At 41.3% G+C, this 20,083-nt stretch overlaps 1 protein-coding gene across 7 annotated transcripts in view; it reads right to left on the bottom strand.

Moving 5' to 3' along the window:
- Positions 1-8,459: 8,459 nt before the first annotated feature.
- The window catches only part of ADHFE1 (alcohol dehydrogenase iron containing 1), a 33,954-nt gene continuing 22,330 nt past the window's right edge, over positions 8,460-20,083 (bottom strand). For 3 of the 7 annotated variants that reach the window (XM_024742535.1, XM_024742537.1, XM_024742538.1), the window contains 4 exons: positions 19,754-19,832; positions 19,494-19,590; positions 16,367-16,524; positions 8,460-8,994 (listed from right to left, as the gene is read on the bottom strand). In XM_024742535.1, coding sequence (XP_024598303.1) covers positions 8,911-8,994; positions 16,367-16,524; positions 19,494-19,590; positions 19,754-19,832 — 418 coding nt within the window. In that variant the 3' untranslated portion in view covers positions 8,460-8,910. Of the gene's footprint in view, positions 8,995-9,557; positions 9,658-16,366; positions 16,525-18,796; positions 18,871-19,493; positions 19,591-19,753; positions 19,833-20,083 lie in introns of all 7 variants that reach the window. The other 4 variants (XR_003002929.1, XR_003002928.1, XM_024742536.1 and 1 more) reach the window with 4 other exon arrangements.

The following is a 20,083-nucleotide window of genomic DNA, read 5'->3' as shown; positions in this document are numbered from 1 at the left end:
GATGAAAGAAATGTTAGCTTATTTATCATGATTTTTTCGTTATTCTGTAATTATTATCAGTCACTTCTTAATCTAGCTTCTTGTCTTGAGTGCCTGATCTCCAACACACATCTGTCTCTGGCACTCCAGCTGGTACCTAATGATTTTTTTTTTTTTTTAGCACCTTACTGGATTCGTTCCAAGTTCCACTGGGCACCATGTTGACTTCTCCAGCCTCAACTTACCACCTCTTGACTTGCACATGACACTCTGGCAATACCGAACTGTTACACTCTTTGCACACCCTGTGTTTTTACTCCATGCTATAGTTTATGCTGTTCGTTCTACCTGGACCATCTTTCCAACTTCCTATCTCCCATCTAGCTCTGCTTTCCTTCAGAGTTCAACCCAGGAGTCCTCTCTTTCATGAAACCTTCCCTGACTTGGTTTTTTTTTTTTAATCACTATGCTTACTACATTGTTTTAAAAGTATAACGCAACACCCCTTAACTTGGACCTGGTCTTGGTTTGGTGTTGCAATTTAGCAAAACCATCACCGCAAAATTTTAAAACAATCTGTATCATCATCACCATCTACTAAGAAGCTCCAAAGGGAGTTCTATTCGTAACACAGAACCAACCTTTAAAAACCAAACCAAACCTCTCTTCCCTATTTATCTTCTAATGCCTGGCTTGCAGCTGCCCCTAATCTCTTCCTCTCTCCTGAACTCCCGCAAGACTCTCTCTAAACAATTTGGGGCCTCTAGTCCTTTCCTTCTTGCCTTCTGATTTACAAGTATCTTTTTTCTGCCAGTGGCTTTTAGCCCTTTCTGATGTAAAATTCTCAAGGCTCCCCCTCTTTTGCTAGCAAACCCTAGTTGTTAGGGTTACCCAAACAAAACACCACAGGGTTTAAACAACAGGAATTTATTTTCTCGCAGCTCTGGAGGCTGGGAGTCCAAGATCAAGGCATTGGCAGCTTTGGTTTCTCCTGAGGCCTCTCTCCTTGACCTGCAGATGGTGCCTACTTGCTGTGTCCTCACATGTTCCTTCCTCTGTGTGCATATCTGGTGCTTCTTTTGTGTCCCAACTTCCTCTTCGTAAAAGGACACCAGTCAGATTGGATTAGGGTCCACCCTTTGGACTGCGTTTAACCACACACCTCTTTACAGGCCCTGTCTCCAAATACAGTCACATGTGAAGTACTGGGGTTGGGGCTTCAGCACATGATTTGGGGGAAAAACAATCCAGTCCATCATGCTGGGTATCCCAGTTTCCCCCAGAGAAGGCTGGGGGCCCAAGCTAGCAAAGCCAAAATTCCTTGTAGGAGCCAGAATGGGTAGAGGCTATGAGTGCTCACCCACTCACGGTATTTCTGCTCCCACGGAACTTTCCGTGTTCCAGTCCCTTGAGTGGGGAGGCTGGGTCTCGTTTATGCAGCAGCTCCCATCCCAGTGCAGGGGCATAGCAGGCATTCAGGCAAGGTTTGAGAGCTGTTCCATCTCTGCCCCTCCACAAACTTAGGGAATATCCTTTTCTTTGTACTCGATTTCAACTTTCAAGTCAAATTCTTAAATCCATAGACTTTGGTGGTTCGGTAGCATGACAGGGAACCAGCCCTCCCAGCCTGTGCCTGTTTCCGGGGAGAGCATCCGACACCCTTGCTCACGGGCACGTGATAGTTCAAGGAGGTCAGGAGGAAGAGCAGAGAAGCCTGGGGTGCCTCTGAGTGAGCTCAGGACACCTGGGTTGTCTTTTCCTAACTGGATGTGAGTAGCCATCCTTCTCTTGGTCCCTTGAAGCACAGCTCATTTTATTCTAATTCATATCCAAGGATTCTTTACCAATAATTACATGCACAACTCTATATGTATTTACTCCTTCTATATCCACTTTCCAGGTAAAATGGAAACTTTTCCCAGAATAACTTTTTAAACAGGAGCGTAACGAGGAGGGTTTTTGTTTTCTTTTTTAAACAGAAATAAGACATAGTCTGTTAACATCGTAGTTGGGAGTTTTATATTCTTTATACCAATTATACTGAAATGAAACTCAGAGATCTGGTACATAGTGTATTTTTTAATAGTCCCATCGTGGTTGCCGCCAATACCGTGGCCTTCCAAAGCGCTATAGTCACTCGTGAGTGTTCCCTTTCTGCTTGGGCTTTGACAAACAGAACGTCCTCACACCCTGGAAAGGCCTCAGCCTGAAAAGAAAGTGGAAACAAGGGAGACAGGGCCTTCTTGGCAAGGCTGTCATGGCGGGGAAGAGGGGGCCCAGCGCCTGGGGCTGGGGGCCCTGGTCTGGTGGAGAGGTATGTCCTGTGGTCAGTGTCCTGGTCCTGTCCTGACCCTCACCATGGACCCATGGTCCTGCTACACGCTGGATAGAACTAATTCCAGCTGGAATTTCCTGAATTTGAAACATGAGAAAATTGCAATCCATGGGTCCAGTGGTTCTTAAAGTGTGGTGTCAGAGTGGCAGCGTCACCTGGGAACTAGTTCAAAATACAGATTCCTGCTCCCTAGCCAGACCTATTGAATCAGAAACTCTGGGGACCAGGCCCAGCAACCCATGTTTTAACAAGCCCTCCGGAAGTTTCTGTGCACACTGAAGGTTGGGACTGATGCTCTGTTTCTGTCACCACCTATGCTGAGAGGCTACCCAACTGGTCCAAGTGCAGTTTAATTTTCCGAAGTGAAACTTACCCAACCAATAATAGATCCATGGGTTCCAACCTCGGTTGACAGGAGCTGAATTTCTGGGGGATGGGGGAAGAGCCTGGTGATCTCTGTCTTTAACTAGCATCCCAGGTCATTCTTGTCCTGGGGGAAGTTTGGAAGCCCTTGGTGCCCAGCTGACGTCGTGTAGAGATCTGATGCCAGCTTAGTGTTCCGGGAGGGAGGAGAACTCACAAGTGCTGGGCAAAGACTGTAGACCGAGCACTGTTCTAGGCACTTAGCACACGTGACTCCCTGTAGACATAACAACCCTGTAAGGTGAAGACTGTGCTCAGAGAATCTGAGTGAATCACCCAAGTTACTCAGTCAGTGGCGATCAGGGCTGGCTTCACCCCAGGGCAGCTCTGTTACCTCTAACACCCATCCGTGTGGCCACCAGCTCGGCCAGCTTGACTCCCCTCTGACATGTCAAAGGCTTGCAGAATCTCCTTTTCTCTTCTCCTTCTCCCTCTTTTAATGAAGTACAGTCCTCTATTCCACGAATACTTATGGCATCCCTACTGTGTTCAAGGTACTGTGTCGTACACAAGCATCTACAGTGTGTAAATGGGATTCAGGGAAGTCTCTGACAACAGAAGGCATTCGACAGGCAGTGAACTTGGTGGTGGGAAGGTAGGGTCAGGAGAACCTTGGGATTGAGAGCTGGCTCTGCCACTTATCAGCTGTGTGAAGTTAGGCTGTTTGTTTTTATTAACCTGAGTCTTAGTTTCCTCATTTGTACAAAAATGATAATAGCAATGCTTCTCGTAGTAGGCAACTCCTTGACAAAGAGTCTGGCACAGGCTAAGGGCTCAATAAATTACCCAATAAATAAACTTATTGTCTTTAGTTTATTATTGTTGCCAGCTGTGGAAGATGCCCTAGCAAATAGGCCACTGTGTTTCATAAGATTTGATATTTCTATTTATAAGTTATCAATAGTTTGCTTTAAAAATACAATTAAATGTCATGTTTTTGTAATCGTTCCCCAGCTCACCCCCACTCCCCAAACCAACCCCATCCCTGCCTCCCCCTCTCCCCCAAATCCATGTTCCCCTTCGTTCTCCTTTGGGAACTTGCTTCGTCAAGGTACTGAGTTATGTGCTGAGTATGCAGTGGTTAAACGAGATGTAAAAAAATGAAAGAAAATTAGCCTGTCCTTACTCAGGTGGCCACTCAGCTTGTTGGTACTATTTTGACATCTCATTAATGTATATGTTGCTTTACACACATTCTTTTCTCTTATGCCCTGTTTGGGATAAAGCTCGCCGTGGTCCCCAGTAATGTTGCCAAAGCCAAGGTGGGACCAGTGCGCCCACCTGCACAGGTCTGGGAGGTTTCTGATTAGAGAAGCAACTTAGAGCCTTGGAAGGGATATTGGTGGGTGATTCCTTGGCATTGCTTACCTCCCTCCCCATGTGGCAGTCTTTTCACTCAGAGCCCCAGACGATTCTAGAACACCATTATAGAAAAGGACATTTATATGTTGCTCTCTTGGTGTTTTTTTCCTTGGCCAGCAAAACTGAGGACCATGAATGTAATAACACAGGCCCATAGGCTTGGAAGGGGAAAACAATATAAGTGACACAAAAAAGTAGACTTGGTGGTTTACAGTTTCACTTAAGATGCAAAAATATAACACTAAAGTAAGTTTCATAATTTTGAGAATTTGAATTTGCTTATGTGCACTGTTAAGATATACCATCATAAAACAATAGCGAGGTATTTATGATCTGATAATGTGAGTCGAGAGCCATAAAAGTGTCCAGCCATGGCCGCTGGGCCTGCGCGTCCGGAGCCTGTGCTCCGCAGCGGGAGAGGCCACAACAGTGAGAGGCCCGCGTACCGCAAAAAAAAAAAAAAAAAAAAAAAAAAAAAAATGTCCATATTTTAAAAATTCCATTCGGGGATTAATTAACCTAAGAAGTTAATTTAGAATATGAGAAAAGCCACATACAACTTTTCATTTATTCATTGCTGTGGCATTGGTAGGAGTAAAAATTTGAAAGCAATTTTGGTGCCCTATAGTAAGAATAAATAAATTATGAAATTCCTATTCAGTAAACTGTTGTCTGCCTTTTAAAGTAATGGTTATGAAGATTATGTGGCAACATAGAAAACACTTAAAATGTCATTCCTTAGGGGAAAAGACCTAGGGATTACACCACCCAAATGAAAAAGATAGAAATATAGCAGATGTAACAGCTGTGTTGGGGCAATGGCACGATGGTAGCTTTGTTTTTCCTTTTTGCTCGTGATTATTTTAATCAGTTTCCAATTTTAAAAGTTAGAAAACCAATTAAAAGCACTCAAATAAAAAAGCCAATTTTAAAGCCAGAAAGAATGAAATGGAGTTACTTTAAAGTTAGCTGTCCTAGATGTAGAGAACAAACGTATGGGCACCAAGGGGGGAAACTGGGGTGGTTGGTGGTGGTGGGATGAACTGGGAGATTGGGATTGACATGTATACACTGATGTGTATAAAATGGATGACTAATAAGAGCCTGCGGTATAAAAAAATAAAAGAAAATTCAAAAAAGAAAAAGAGTGGGGAGCTGGGAAACACACACACACACACACACACACACACACACACACACACACACAAAGTTAGCTGTCCTGCACATAATTTCATGAGGGATTTCACATGGGCCAAAATTGCAAACAGTTATTGCAATTTGTGGAGGGTATGCATTTATTCTGAGAGTTGGGGTGGTTGGAAAGCATAATAGCATGAGAAACTAGACCCTCCCACCCCCAGCTGCCAGTAATTCAACCTAGGGCTTCAAGAGCCAATTTCTGCGCATTCAAAGTGTGACTTGTCCCTGGAGACTGCCTCCCGCAGGCCATTGTGATGGTGATGGCGGGATGTGGCCTGGCCTCCTCAACAGCTCCCAGAGGACAAGGCGTTTAATGGAAGAGCCCGGGCAGCTGTCTCAGCTCGGGGTTGCTGCTCATCAGAGACCCAGCAACCTGTGCAATGTTGACCCGGAGGTGAATAGCCCCCTTTCTCATACCCACTCCCCGGAGGCAACAGTCCCTGATTAGGGTAGTTTCTAATGCAAACAACCATTAATCTTTCTCAGGGTTAAAAGGCCAGAAAAGCAATTTTTGCTCTCTATTTTGATACTGTACTTTGTCTCTATTTTACAAGAGCAGACTTACCTCACTGACCACTGGAAAATACCCTACAGCTGTGTCCACAGCTACACTAACAATGCCAAACCCAGCACAACCCTCCCTGTGCACAGGGGAGGGACAGGAGTGCAACATGCCAGCTATTTGTTATGGCACTTGGCAAAAATCAGAGAAACATGACCTGCTTGAAACAAATTAGTAATTTTGTATCAAGAAATAAATTAGGGATGATGTATTTTAAGTGAAAATGCCACCATATATGATAATTTTATGAAAGTAATATTATATAAACTTTTGAATACTATTCCTTTAATTTTCCTTTCCTTAGCAAGTACATTAATCCATATAAATGAAGCTGTGACCCCTAAGGACTGTTTGAGCTTTTAAGGAAATCAGTAGATAAATAGGATTTGACTTAGAAAAATGTACTTGTTTTCTCAGAAAACAATTATATATTTTTGCTACAGAAATGGACATAATCTCTCACACCCTTTTAATAGCTGGTAAAGTCAAGAAACACATCTTTTGTATATTCTCAAATTGTAAGGGCCAAAATGATGGGTATTAGGATAAAAAACACGAAGACTTCCTAAATCTGTTTCTTCATGCTTGACCTTTAAATCCTTCCTTTACAAAGTCATCATCAGTATGAATGCCAAACACTCCTCCTGGTGAGTCACAGTGAGACATCTGGTTACTGGTGGAAATGGCATCGAATATTTCAGAGAGATAAAGAATGCATTTTCATATCTAAATTGATTTTACATTAAATTTCCCAAACTCAAAATCTCACAGTAAGGACAAGGTAGTACATAAAATCTAGTTATGGTATTTTCAGGCTTGGAGAGGAATTGGTTGAATAAAGTAAGACTCAGACAGACCAAGGGCCTGGAGTGGAATCCAGGGCCCTGGACCCCTGGACTCCCTAGTCTTATGCTGTTCTAACGATGCCACATCACCTTGCAAAATGTATTACAAGAGGTCTCGAATTTACCTGGACTTTCTTTGAGGGGCTGGGGCACATATATATTTTTGCTACGCCAAATGTATTTTGAGACATTGATCAACAACTTTTACTAAAGTTTCCTGAAGGATCTCAGATTGGCAGTTTCAGTGTTCTCTGCCTTATTCACAAAGCTTCTGCTCTCAGAAGCCATAATTCTCCTGAAAAGCTGGAGGGAACTTTAGCTAGATGTAGTCTGATGGTAGAGATGAAATTCTGTCGGGACTCTCCTGTGCTTGCCTTTTGGGCACTTGGCATAAAGAATTTGAATGCTCTGTAGGAACTAAAACTATACCTTAATGGTACTGTTCCTAAGTAAAAAAAAAAAAAAAAAAAAAAAAAAAAAATATATGTATATATATATATACACACACATAGTTATCTATAATGTATCTATATATGTGTATCAAATTATGGGGAGAACAAATATTTTTAAATTTTGTTACTTTTTAACAGTGGCTCTCTTCTGGATGGTGCAACGTGAACAAATATTTTCTTCTGTGTGTCTCTTTGTACTACCGGCTTTTGGTACTGAACATATCTTATGTGTGTAATTAGAAAGACTCCCAGTAAACAATATTTAAATGTTATTTTTAAAATCCCAAGTAAACAGAGATGTTCACAGAGATAAAGTAGGGCCAGGCAGGTTGAGTGGCACAGTAATGCCCTTCTCATGTTTTTTAAAATCCTGATGTAATTATATACTTTATATAATTATATACTATAATATGTAATTATGTACTATATATGCATACATCCTATGCCCAGTAATTACATATAATTATATATGTAATTATATACTCTACTTGATATACTTCCTGATGAAAACTTTAATCCAGTTTAAAATATGGATAAATCTGCAAGTACACTGAGATCTAGACTGCCAGAGCAGTGCACTCACCACTGGGAGGAAAAACGAGCCCTAGACGTTTCAGCAGGCTGGGAATAACAGGAGGCAGATGACCCAGCTACCAGGATTCGACTTGCGTCCTGAAGTCTGTAAACCGCAAAACGGCTTGCTTTTGAATTAATTTATTCTGAGCACCAGAACCATTTTCCAAAGAGGGAATTACCATGTAGGTTGTTTGTGTTTTTCTCAAAAGAACAATTGCTCCACCAGAGGATCCATCTCTAATACCTTACCCCTTTGGATTTGTTTTTACCTTTTAAATATTAGTTACTAGTAGTTTAATGAGTCTGACCTAAAACAGCAAAGTGATATTTTTCTTTCTTTTCTCTTCCTCTTTTAGAATTAGAAAATATGTGCTTATTTTAACAAATGCAAACAATACAGATGTTTGTAAAATAAAAAGTGAAAGGATAAAATATAGAGTAAACATTTTCTCTTAATTTTCTATCCTCCAAATTCCATTTCTTCAGTGATCCCTTTTAAGTTTGATGTGTAACGTTCTTTCTAGATATATATAGAGACATATATTTATATATAATTTAAAAAGTAAAAACCAGACCATATTAATATATAACTGTCCTGCAACTTACTCTTTTTCACTTAGTTTATCATGGACATATTTCTAGAGTTATTCTCATTAGTAGGACAAAAGCATTCCATTATTTAATATACTATGATTTATTTATCCATATATTAATGAATACTTAAGTTCTTTCAAATTTTTTATTGTTAGAAAATGCACTGCCAGAAACATCCTTGCCATATTTCTTTACACACTTGTGGTAGTATTTTATAGGATAAATTTCTAGATGTGGGGTTGATTACTGGGCATAGGATAACACACATTAATATTTTTGGTAGATACTGAGTATTTGCTCTTTTGATACGTGGAGCAGGGGTAGTCTGCAGCGTTTGGGGCAGGAACATGGACCTCTAAAGTCTGGCTGAGGGTCCAGCATGGTGGGCATTTGTCCAGTGTGTTCTATGGAAGTAGCTGGACTTGGAGCATCAGGGAATCTTCTACAGGATAAAATTATATCACATTCAAGCTGGTAACAGGGATGTTATCTGTGGAGGTGAAAAGACAAAGCTCTTGCTAGATCAACTTCTGTTTTCAGAATTACGATGGCCAATGGTAATTCTTTCAGTGAAAATGAAAATTAATACAGTTTCATTGACGCTTCAAACAGAGCAGACAGATCCTCTTCTGACTGAGGGCGTGGTGCAAGCTTGGTGACCCTTTCCTGAAACAGTAAACAGAAAGAATTACTCAGGGCTTTGCAAAGACAGTTTGTAAAAGCTACGAGGTATGTAAATTAACTCAGTCATGAGAAATAGTGACTTGACAATAGTCATAGCTTTAAAAATCATATTTCTTGTTTGCTTCTTACTAGCTGATTCCCAGCTCAGAAGTTTATCAAGTGATACCTCTTTCCTGTGGAGTTTTCAAAGCCATTCCTCTTGCCTGAGCTCCTGAGAACAGCCTTCTGCTCAAATGTCCAGAACCAAACCAACCTCAGGAAAAACACCTCCTACAACGACCAAACCACGCCAGCCTGGTGCCCCTGCCAGGCTCTCCCTGTGTGGAGGGCACTGTCCCAGGCATGTGTGCAGCCAGGGAAGACAGAATGGGGTCATCCTTGGCTTCAAAGACCATATATTTTGCAACTTGGACCTCATGTATATTACAAAGGACTTCACTAGGACATTAACTTTCAGGCTATGGGCAGCAAGTGACTCTTTAAAAAAAAAAAATTAACTAAGGTTTTATCTCTACCTTCCCAAATGAATTCAGTGATTTCCTTACTTTCTCCAGCGATTATTGAGTCAAGTCAGCAAAGACACCAGCACCTCCTACTGCTGTTGACACTCCCGTCAGTGGCTCCTTAATCCCCAAATTTCCAGGCCTAAATGAAATTAAGAAACGTGCCAGTGTTTTGGTTGCATGTTTGTGGGTCTCTGAGTCCGTTATCTGTGATGAGCACCTGTGTGGGACAACACTTGGTAGGAGAGCAAAGCTCCATGGGGCAGGGCTGTGCCCAGCGCCCCACGTGGCAAACAGGTGCTCAGTAGGTACTGGTTGGATTAATAAAGATGATGGGAGGGGGGATATTGGCATCTCAAGATTCACACATACGAGATAGGACTCCGACTCCCCCATCATTCTCCCCATAGCAGCCAGAGTGATTTTTCCGCATTGCAAGTTTGATCACACCGTCCCCTTGCTTAACACCCTCTGATGACGTCCCACTGCAATTAGAACAAAACCATGTCCTCTAACCCCAGCTCTAACTCTTCTCCCACCCACTCATCTGACTTGGACCCCTGGTCCCCCTTCAGTCCCATGAAAATGTGAATCTTCACCCTATCTCAAGGCCTTTCCGCTCTGCTTGGAATGCTTCTCCCAGATCTTCACCTGGCTGACTCCACCTCCAATCAGAGGCCTTCTCTGACCACACTCGCTGGAGTTCCCACCACACTGTCCCATGTGAAATCACTATCCCATTACCCAGGTTTCCTTCAGACCACTAATCATTATCTGAAATGATTTCATTTGTATCTTATTTGTAGATTTGATTAGATGACCATTGTCTGTCTTCCTCACTGGAAGGTAAGCGCCACAAGGGAGGGAAGGGACTTTATTTTCTAAACTGTATCACATACAATTCATGGTATATAGTAAGACATCAATAAGTATTTGTCAGGTAAAAGGAAGAATAAAAAGAAAGAAGGATGTATACAAAAATTAACTTTAAACGCACCTAAATGTAAGAGCTAAAACCTTAAAACTCTTAGAAGAAAATGGGGAAATATTCATGACTTTGGGTTTGGCAATGATTTCTTGGATATGACACCAGAACACAGGCAACAAAAGAAAAAATAGATAAACTGGACTACCTCAAAGTTAAAAACTTTTATGCATCAAGGAACACTACTAAGAGAGTGAAAAGACAACTCAGAATGGGAGAAGATATTTGCAAACCATATATCTGATAAGGGATTAATATCCAAAATATACATATAATTGCTACAACTAAATAACAAAAAACCCCAAGCAACTCAACTCAAAAATAGGCAAAGGACGTGAATAGATGTTTCTTCAAAAAAGATATATAAATAGCTAATAAGCATGTGAAAAGATGCTCAATGTCATTAGTCCTTAGGAAAGTGCAAGTTAAAACCACGAGTTACCACTTCGTACCTATTAGAATGGCTATCCAAAAAATGGAAAATAACAAGTGTTGGTGAAGATGTGGAGAAATTGGAACCCTCGTGCATTGTTGGTGGGAATGTAAAATGATGCAGCCACTATGGAGAATAGTTTGATAGTTTGTCAAAAAGTTAAACACAGAACTACCCTGTGATCCAACAATTCTGTTCCTTAGGTATATACCCCGATGAAATGAAAGCAAGGACTAAAACAGATACTTGTTCATTGATGTCCACAGCAGCACTGTTCACAGTAGCCAAAGTGTGGAACCAACCCAAGTGTCTGTCTGCAGATGAATGGATGAACAAAATGTGGCCTCTCCATACAATGCAATGTTATTCAGCCATAATAAGGAATGAAATTCTGACACATTTAGGACATTATGCTAAGTGAAGACACAAAAGGACAAATATTGTATGATTCCACTTACATGGAGTACCTAGAATAGGCAAAGTCACAGTGATAGAAAGTAGAACAGAGGTTACCAGAGGCTGGGGGAAGAGGAGAGTGGGGAGTTGCTGTTTACCATTTAGCAATAGAGCAGGGCTTCTTTTGGGGATGATTTAAAAGTTCTGAAAATGAATAGTGATTATGGTTGCACAACCCTGTAAAATGTACTTAATGGCACCGAGTTGTACACTTAAAAATGATTAAAATAGTAAATTTTATGTCAGGTGTGTTTTACCACAATTTAAAAAAAAAGAATGGATGGACAGATGGGAGAAGGATGGGGGCACAATGCTGAAGAGGATGGGTGAAGCCAAGGTAAAGCTTCATATCCCAGCACAGACCCTAAAGAATTCTGAAAATCCATAGCAAGGCAGAGACTTGTTCACGGTGACTTATGCACTCGTTTGTGGCCGGGTGCAGAACGGAAGTTCGGTATTTGCTATGGCCCGAGTTGCCACATTATTCTGTTGATAATGGCAGAGCGTCTTATTTGATGAGCTCAAGCGCCTTTAAAACAACCCTGTTCATCTTGCATGAAGTAGTTCAGGACTCTCAGCTCAGGCCAAGCTGAGGTGAGTTTCTCTTTCACATTTCTAACCCCCCAACGATCTGTTCAACAGGGGCAAGGACGTAAAGTTTGTGATATATCCTTGCACGTATCACTTGTGCCATATAAAAGCCAACCTCTCAGGATTCAGATGTGTTCCGCACTGCTATTATTTATAGACACATAAGACCGAAGGACAACCGATTAACATGGGCAGTGAAATAAATTCAGACTACTACTTTTAGCACATTCATAAAATAACATTTTAGCAGGCCTGTCTGCCAGGGAGTGGAAGTGCTCATTTTGGTAGACAGCTCTCCTCAGTAATGAAATGTTTTGATGGGAAATGTAAATGTTTCTTTCCAGAGGTTTCAGAAATCCAGCTTGGAAGATTAATTTATTCGTGCCTGCTCCCCGAGCAGCCCGGCTATGGCAGTTGGAAACCTCTGTACACAGGGCTGCTATTTGCTGCCACCAGTATGGGCTGTGGTGTTTGGTTAAGAATACTGGCCTGGTTGTTCCAGAGAAAACCGATCCCTCTTTGCTGAACATAAAAGAAGCTTTATCAGATGTTGACTGCATGAAATATCCTTTCTGGTGATGTTCTTTGCAGGAAGGGTATATCCCTCTCACTACCTTAAATCCTGTAATACTAATAAGTGAAGATTTGTCTGCTGCATGTGTAAAATTCTGAAGTTGCCATAGCATTCCTGTAAAATGTTCACTAAAAAAAAACTAAACAAAAACCCAACAGTAGTTCAACTGCAAAACAGACAAGCTTATTTCCAATATGCCTTCTAAAGTCCTATGAATATTCCCCCCTTCCCCACATATGCATATAAATCTGTCATATTGACTTCAAAACTGAACTAGTGCCAGTGAATTAAAATTAACTGTGTTTCTCCTAATCGTGAAAACATGATCAAAGGAAAAGAAGGCAGCATCCACCTTGGGGCTGCTTTATGAACATAGCTTGAGGAAATCCTGGTTTCCTACGTTATAGACATGACTTGTATTAGAAAGATTCAATTTACCTTGCATCCTTTGTGAAACTAAGAAATTAGTTTTGTCTAATTAAGGTTCTGCTATCTGTGATTTCCCAGTATGACATGTGCACTGAGGCATTCAGAATGATACCTAATTAACTTGCTATTTTAGAGGATGGTCTCAAGTGTCAGTCTGGATCTGTTGCTGTTTGGAACAGCTTTTGAAAGTGGAAGGCTGGGTACAGTAGAATTAAAACCGTCCACACCTGCCAGTGTGTGCTGATGGCTGGAAGATGCTTGCCACAGCAATTAAATGGCCAAGAATATCATCCAGTTTTATCTGAAACTCATGAATACCATTCTCGGAGGTTGATAAACACATCTGCCTGAACATTTTCCTGGGATACACAAGCAGAACTTTTCAGAGGACCCCCTGAAGAGTGGACACACTTGCTGGGACCATGCTATAAGAGCCAGAGGCTACATCAAAATCGTGGTGACCGCTTGGTCTCTGGTATTCCTGGACAGGCTTTCATGGCTCCTTTTCATTGGCTGAGTCCTATTAAGTCTAAGGAAATTGCTCAAAAACAAGGACAGAAGATTTAAGAGGAGAGGGTTGCAGGAATGTGCCCCTTTAAATGTTCATTAGCCCGGGTTAGGTGCTATAGAAGATAGATGAGCAAAACAGACAGGCTCCTACCTTCATGGAACTTTAATAGGTTTTGAAAAAACGATTGTGATGGTCATAGTTTTTATTTAGTCCCTTCGACTTACAGGTTAGGACTGTGGGTTAGAACTAGTGTCTCTGCTATACTTTGAGACTCCTCTTTTTCTCATTCATTTATATTTTTGGATGCAACTGAGCCCACTGGGCCTGACCCTAAATCAGGGAAACTCATGGCCCATGGGCCATGTTTTGTTTGTACATTGGGAAATCAGGGAATTCAACACAAACATCCCAATTGCTGATTTTTCTTAAAAATCCAAGTTCTACCAACACTGGGAACTGAATTTATGCTTGGTGATAATAAATTGTAGCTGAAAAGCTGCTCACCCAATGAAATGGGTCATGTGCTTTCCAGTTCACCAAAGTCCTCACCATTCCCTAGTGCCTTAAATTACTTTGTTCATTGCTATTATTTACCTTGCTCCTATGGACAGATAAGTCTGTGAATCCAATCCACACAAATATTATCTTATGTGAGTGGTGAGGTTTTCAACATTCTAAGTACTTGCTAAGTAGGGAAGAAGCCAGTTTGAGGCCTTTACTTAACTGAAGTGGGCTGAGGGAAAAGCACTGCCACTTGAGGTAAGCAGGATGCTGTGTGAGTGGATATTCTAGCTGTTAACTCTGTTCCAACGTCAGGGATAGATACATGAATGCCTTAATTTTGGGGAGAACTGCCTTATCCTCATAGTGTTTGTTTGTTGTTGTTGATTTTTAAATAGAAGTATAGGGCTTCCCTGGTGGAGTAGTGGTTAAGAATCTGCCTGCCAGTGCAGGGGACACGGGTTCGAGCCCTGGTCCGGGAAGATCCCACTTGCCGTGGAGCAACTAAGCCCGTGCCCCACAACTACTGAGCCCATGCACCACAACTACTGAGCCTGCGCTCTAGAGCCCGTGCTCTGCAACAAGAGAGGCCACCACAATGAGAAGCCCGTGCACCGCAATGAGGAGTAGCCCCCACTTGCCGCAACTAGAGAAAGCCCGCGCGCAGCAACAAAGACCCAACGCAGCCAAATAAATAAATTTTAAAAAAGTATAGTTGATTTACAATATTGTGTTAGTTTCAGGTGTATAGCAGTGATTCAGTTATATATATGTACTTTTTTCAGATAATTTTCCATTATAGGTTATTACAAGATACTGAACATAGTTTCCTGTGCTATACAGTAAATCCCTGTTGCTTATCTGTTTTATATAGAGTAGTTAGTATCTGTTAATCCCAAACTCCTAATTTATCCCTCCCCCTTTGCCTTTCCCCTTTGGTAACCATAAGTTTGTTTTCTATGTCTGAGTCTATTTCTGTTTTGTATATAGACTCATTTGTAATGTTTTCTAGATTCCACATATAAGTGATATCATATATCTGTCTTTCTTTGTCTTACTTCACCTAGTATGATATTCTCTAGGTCCATCCACATTGCTGCAAATACAAAATTTCATTCTTTTTTATGGCTGAGTAATATTCCATTGTATATATACCACATCTTCTTAAGCCAATCATCTGTTGATGGGCACTTGGGTTGCTTCCATGTCTTGGCTATTGTGAATAATGCTGCTATGAGCATTGCACATATCTTTTCAAATTAGAATTTTTGTCTTTTCCGAATATCTTCATGGTGTTTAAGTGACCCTTGCCTTTCGCATTTTTTTTTTTTTTTTTTTTTTTGCGGTACATGGGCCTCTCACTGTTGTGGCCTCTCCCGCTGCGGAGCACAGGCTCTGGACGCGCAGGCCCAGTGGCCATGGCCCATGGGCCCAGCCGCTACGTGGCACGCAGGATCCTCCCGGACCAGGGCACGAACCCGTGTCCCCTGCATCGGCAGGCGGACTCCCAACCACTGCGCCACCAGGGAAGCCCGCCTTTCGCATTTTGGACAGGAGGACTTAGTGAGCGCTCTGGGACTGGTGAGCATGGTGTCATCTCCTGGCTCTGAGCTCTCTGTTTTATGGTGAATTACAACAAACAGGGTCTTGGCCTGTTAGGCTCTGGTGCTATAACACAAGGGTATCTGATCCTAAATGGAAGAGAGGTCCAATGGGGGATAAACTCTTTTCATGAGAACCTTGAGAGGGGAAACTTTACATCTATTATAATTCTACCATATAAATGATAGCTGCTCAGTTTAAATTCTTTTTTTTTTCAGTTTAAATTCTTTAGGAGCATATAAATAAATGAAATAAGACTCAAAGTGACACAAATAAGTATACATATGTATATGTATAAAATATATAATCTCCCAAATATGTTTAAAAAGTGATTTTGTAATCATCTTAATTTAAAAGCCATGTCTATTCTTCACAAAATAGTAGAATTTGTAACTCTTTATAATGGAAAATAATATCAGTGGCCCTTTTGAAATAGCTTCACATAGTTTTATAGGGGACTCTTAAAAGAGCAGAAATGGAGAAAAGGGAAATTCTGCTATACTCAAGATAAACTTGGTTGTTTTTGCCTTAAATTTTTATAAAGGATCCTTTCATTACATCGTCAAAGCTTCACGTAAACCACAGTTTAATGGAAGAATATAAAGGCAAGGGAGCCTTGGCCCCTTCCCCCTGGGGAAGGGGAGAGCTGCTGCCTGGTGGGGAGAGACCTGGGTTGTCATCTCCTTCCCTAAGATGCCCCAAATGGACCGGGTCTCCCCTGGAGCCTGGTGCTTCTTAGAAGGCAGTGAGGATGGGCTGCGTCTCTTACCTGGGGCAGTGTTCCTTTCACTAATGCAGGGATGTCGGCCTTGGAGTAGCCAATGGCAGCTAGGCCATCATCCACATCCAGGTCGAATAAGAATTTCCGCAGCGTGTCTGCCAAAACAGGCCCAGCATCTGGGATCCTGGCAGTGCGGGTGTCGGCTCCTGGAAGACACAAAGCACTGACTGTAGAGGGGAGGAAGCTGGCCCTGGGTGTGATTCAGTCACAGGGTAGCTGAATACATAACGTGCTGCCGGCCCCTCACACTGAGGACAAGGGCACCGCTGTGCCCCCAGCCGGGAGGCCGGCTCAGCTGTCAGCCCCGCAGAAGACAGGCCATCCTGGGAGCCCCCAGAGCCTCCATAGAGAAGTTGGAGAGCGGGGAGGAGGGGGCGCTAACTTGGCTCTCACATTTCCAGTGGGCTGCTCGCCTCTGTGTGGTGGGAAGAAGAGAAACGGCCCAGAAAAGAGGCACAGGAAGGAGAGCAAGAAAGAAGGCTGGTGTTTGGATGAGGAGGAATGAGCATCTGTAGGAGAAAACACAGCTTATGTAACTTTCGAGGCTTGGAATTTGCTGACATCTAGAGGTCTACACATACAATGTCCTTTCTCAAGGCGACAGCTTAGGAGAAGAAGACAAACCCTTTGCAAACACCTTGTGAGACAAGGATCTACAGAAGTTCAAAAAACTCCAACATTAACTGCCAAAAGGGAGGAAAATGACAAAAATGGATTAGGTGTGGCCAGGGAAGGAGTATATTTCTTCTCTCTAGCTAGAAAATTTTTTGGACTCTGTTGCCAAAGGGCAGGTCCCTCTAAATGTATATTATACAACCTGTCAGGCAGAATTAAGAATAAGGAGACTCTTAGAAAGCAGTATTTAACATGTAGATAATAATGATATCGGTGAATGAGGAAGAAGGTTGCCAGGGGTTGGAGATTCGTAAGGGCAGAATTTGGACATAATTACTAATTAATACACAAAAGCATAGAGATGTCAATCTGGAAGAGCCAGGGGGTTCTGCTCTCAGGTAGGGTGGCAGTGAAAGTTCCCAGATGAAGGGAATCAATCCCAAACCCTTAGCACCCATGCCCCACGCCCCCATCTATTCTGGTTGGACACATTCATCGCCGGGACGTGCCGCAATCAGAAGGTAGCATTATTTATTTATTATCCAAAATGCCTCATGCTGTAGTCCAAGTCCACTTTCTCTGTATAGGTCAAAAAGAGACTAGAAGGTATGGTTCACTCCATACTGAAGTATCTTATTAAATCAGTTTTAGCCTTTCTGTTCTCTGACAGCGACCTGTTTATGTCATCCAGGAAAAGGTATAAATAGAACCAGATACAGAGCTAGTTGGGAGAGCAGCTGGATGGAAGGTAAAACTTGCCCGACAAGGCCAGTCTGTATTACACAGCGGCAGCTCAAATATGGATTAAGTGGAGGGTGACACATGATACGGGGTTTATGAGGTTCTTATGTTCCCGGGATTGCTGCCATCCAAAGCTCCAGGTTTTCCTATGAAGTGTTTTAGAAAAAAAGAGAAGGTAGGAAAGAGAATACATTGGTATAAAGCTAAGACTATCTAAGATTACATAGGGAATCAAAATATTTAATGCCATTTGCAGCAACTTGGATGGACCTAGAGATTGTCATACTGAGTGAAGTAAGTCAGATAGAGAAAGACAAATATATGATATCATTTATATGTGGAATATAAAAGGCACAAATGAGCTACAAAACAGAAATGGAGTTACAGATGTAGAAAACAAACTTATGGTTACCAGGTGGGAAGTGGGGGGAGGGATAAATTGGGAGATTGGGACTGACATATACACACTACTATATATAAAATGGATAACTAATAAGGACCTACTATATAGCACAGGGAGCTCTACTCAATACTCTGTAATGACCTAAATGAAAAAAGAATCTAAAAAAGAGTGGATATATGTATATGTATAACTGATTCACTTTGCTGTACACCTGAAACTAACACAACATTGTAAATCAACTATACTTCAGTAAAAATTAAAACAAAAATATTTAATGGCTAAATATGGAATAATATTAACCAAAAATTCCTATGCAAGAAGAAAGTACCGGTAGTTCCTCTGGCCTGGGTTTTGTCTAATAGAGGCCTTGCTTTCTCAGTAGTTTTGTTGGTGGCCTGGAATGTTAGGTTTAGGCTCTCTAAAATTTTCCCGTTTACCATACATCTAGCCTCCTATTTGGGCTCCTGCCTGTTTACATATTTACAAAGGATCTGAGTCCCAACATAGAGCTGAACAATATCCCCAGTCCAAAAGGGAAAAGGGATACAAGATCCTTGGAAAAGTAGGCACCATGTTTCTGGCCTTACGTGCCGGGAAACCTAGCATTAGGAGGTGGAGGTGAAGCAACACAGTCGGAAGGATATCTGTGTCATTCCTACCTTCTTGGAACTACTCTCTCCAACGGCTCGAGCTAGAAGAGCATAATGCAGTTTTCTTTTTAGCTTTTCCCTTTCTAAAACAAGTAGGGGAAGAGATGTTTTAAAAGTTAATTGAATACTTAAGTTTCCTTAAAAGAATTTTTGTATTAGAAAAATACCAATATTTTACTTAACACTAAAGCGACCCTAAATGTAACTGTATTTCTTGTAAGATTTAAAAGGCACTGTGGGTATATTATTATAGACATTATTTATCCTAAAAAAAAGCAAACAAATTCTTCTTTGGGGAACTTTTTATAAAGTTTCTAGTTGTTTAGGTTCTCTATAACTGGGAACTTACTGTTACTTCCTGATTTAGATTCATTTTTAGTTCCTATTAAACAAAACAAAAACCATATATAACATGAATAGTATATAAACAGTTTCACTTTCCTTGGGGACGAAAACAGTGGAAATATTATTACTGTAAACTTAATGTAAGCAGTACTTGGTTCCATTTCATTGCTAATAGACTCTTAGAAACACAAAATTACAGAATTTTAGTGCTAGATAGGAATTTGAGCAGGTCACTGACATTTTATTATTAAATTATCCCAAGCAGTATTTTTTGGTATTATTCTTTACAGTTTATCTTCAGAGGCATCCTAGGAAATGCTCCACATATGTGGGTCACAGATTTATGATTGATGGTTCATACCCAATATCTCTGCCATCTCCAGGTGGTGCTCGGGAGACATCTGTGCCGTGAAAGTGAACACTGCTGGGGAGGTGAGTACCACAGAAAGGCCATGGGGCTGGGGAGAAAGGAAACATGGTGACCGACGTGGCAAAGCCAGTCTTCAACATGCGTATTCTAGATATTAAATTACTTTACCTTGTCCTCCAAGAATTGACAAATACGTTTATGGCAATTGAGAGGAGTCTAAGACGAAATTAAAGAATTGATTATGATTTTACCACCAGTGGGTGATCCACATTATAATCCTTTGCTTTATATGTCTTCACTAAGCCTGAAATTGGGTAAGACATTCCATGGCTAGAAAAGAAAGAAAGTCCATATGTTGACATACAGATATCAGAAATTCAAGTTAACAATACTCTATGGGAGAGCCCTTCACAGTCTCTTGACAATATTGTTAACCCACAAAGTTAGACATTCTGTTTTCTTTGATTCCTATGAGGATACATTATTATGCAGTTGATATTTGGTGCTTTCATTCACAACACTTCTGAAACGTTAAAATTCAAATGCTCACAGAATTGTATGCCGTTAAAAAGTACTGATGC

The sequence above is a fragment of the Neophocaena asiaeorientalis genome, unplaced genomic scaffold (assembly GCF_003031525.2).
Source record: "Neophocaena asiaeorientalis asiaeorientalis breed wild unplaced genomic scaffold, Neophocaena_asiaeorientalis_V1.1 scaffold226, whole genome shotgun sequence".
Classification (NCBI taxonomy): Eukaryota; Metazoa; Chordata; class Mammalia; order Artiodactyla; family Phocoenidae; genus Neophocaena; species Neophocaena asiaeorientalis.
Note: the sequence above shows the minus strand (reverse complement) of the source record. Positions and strands in the feature narration are given on the sequence as shown.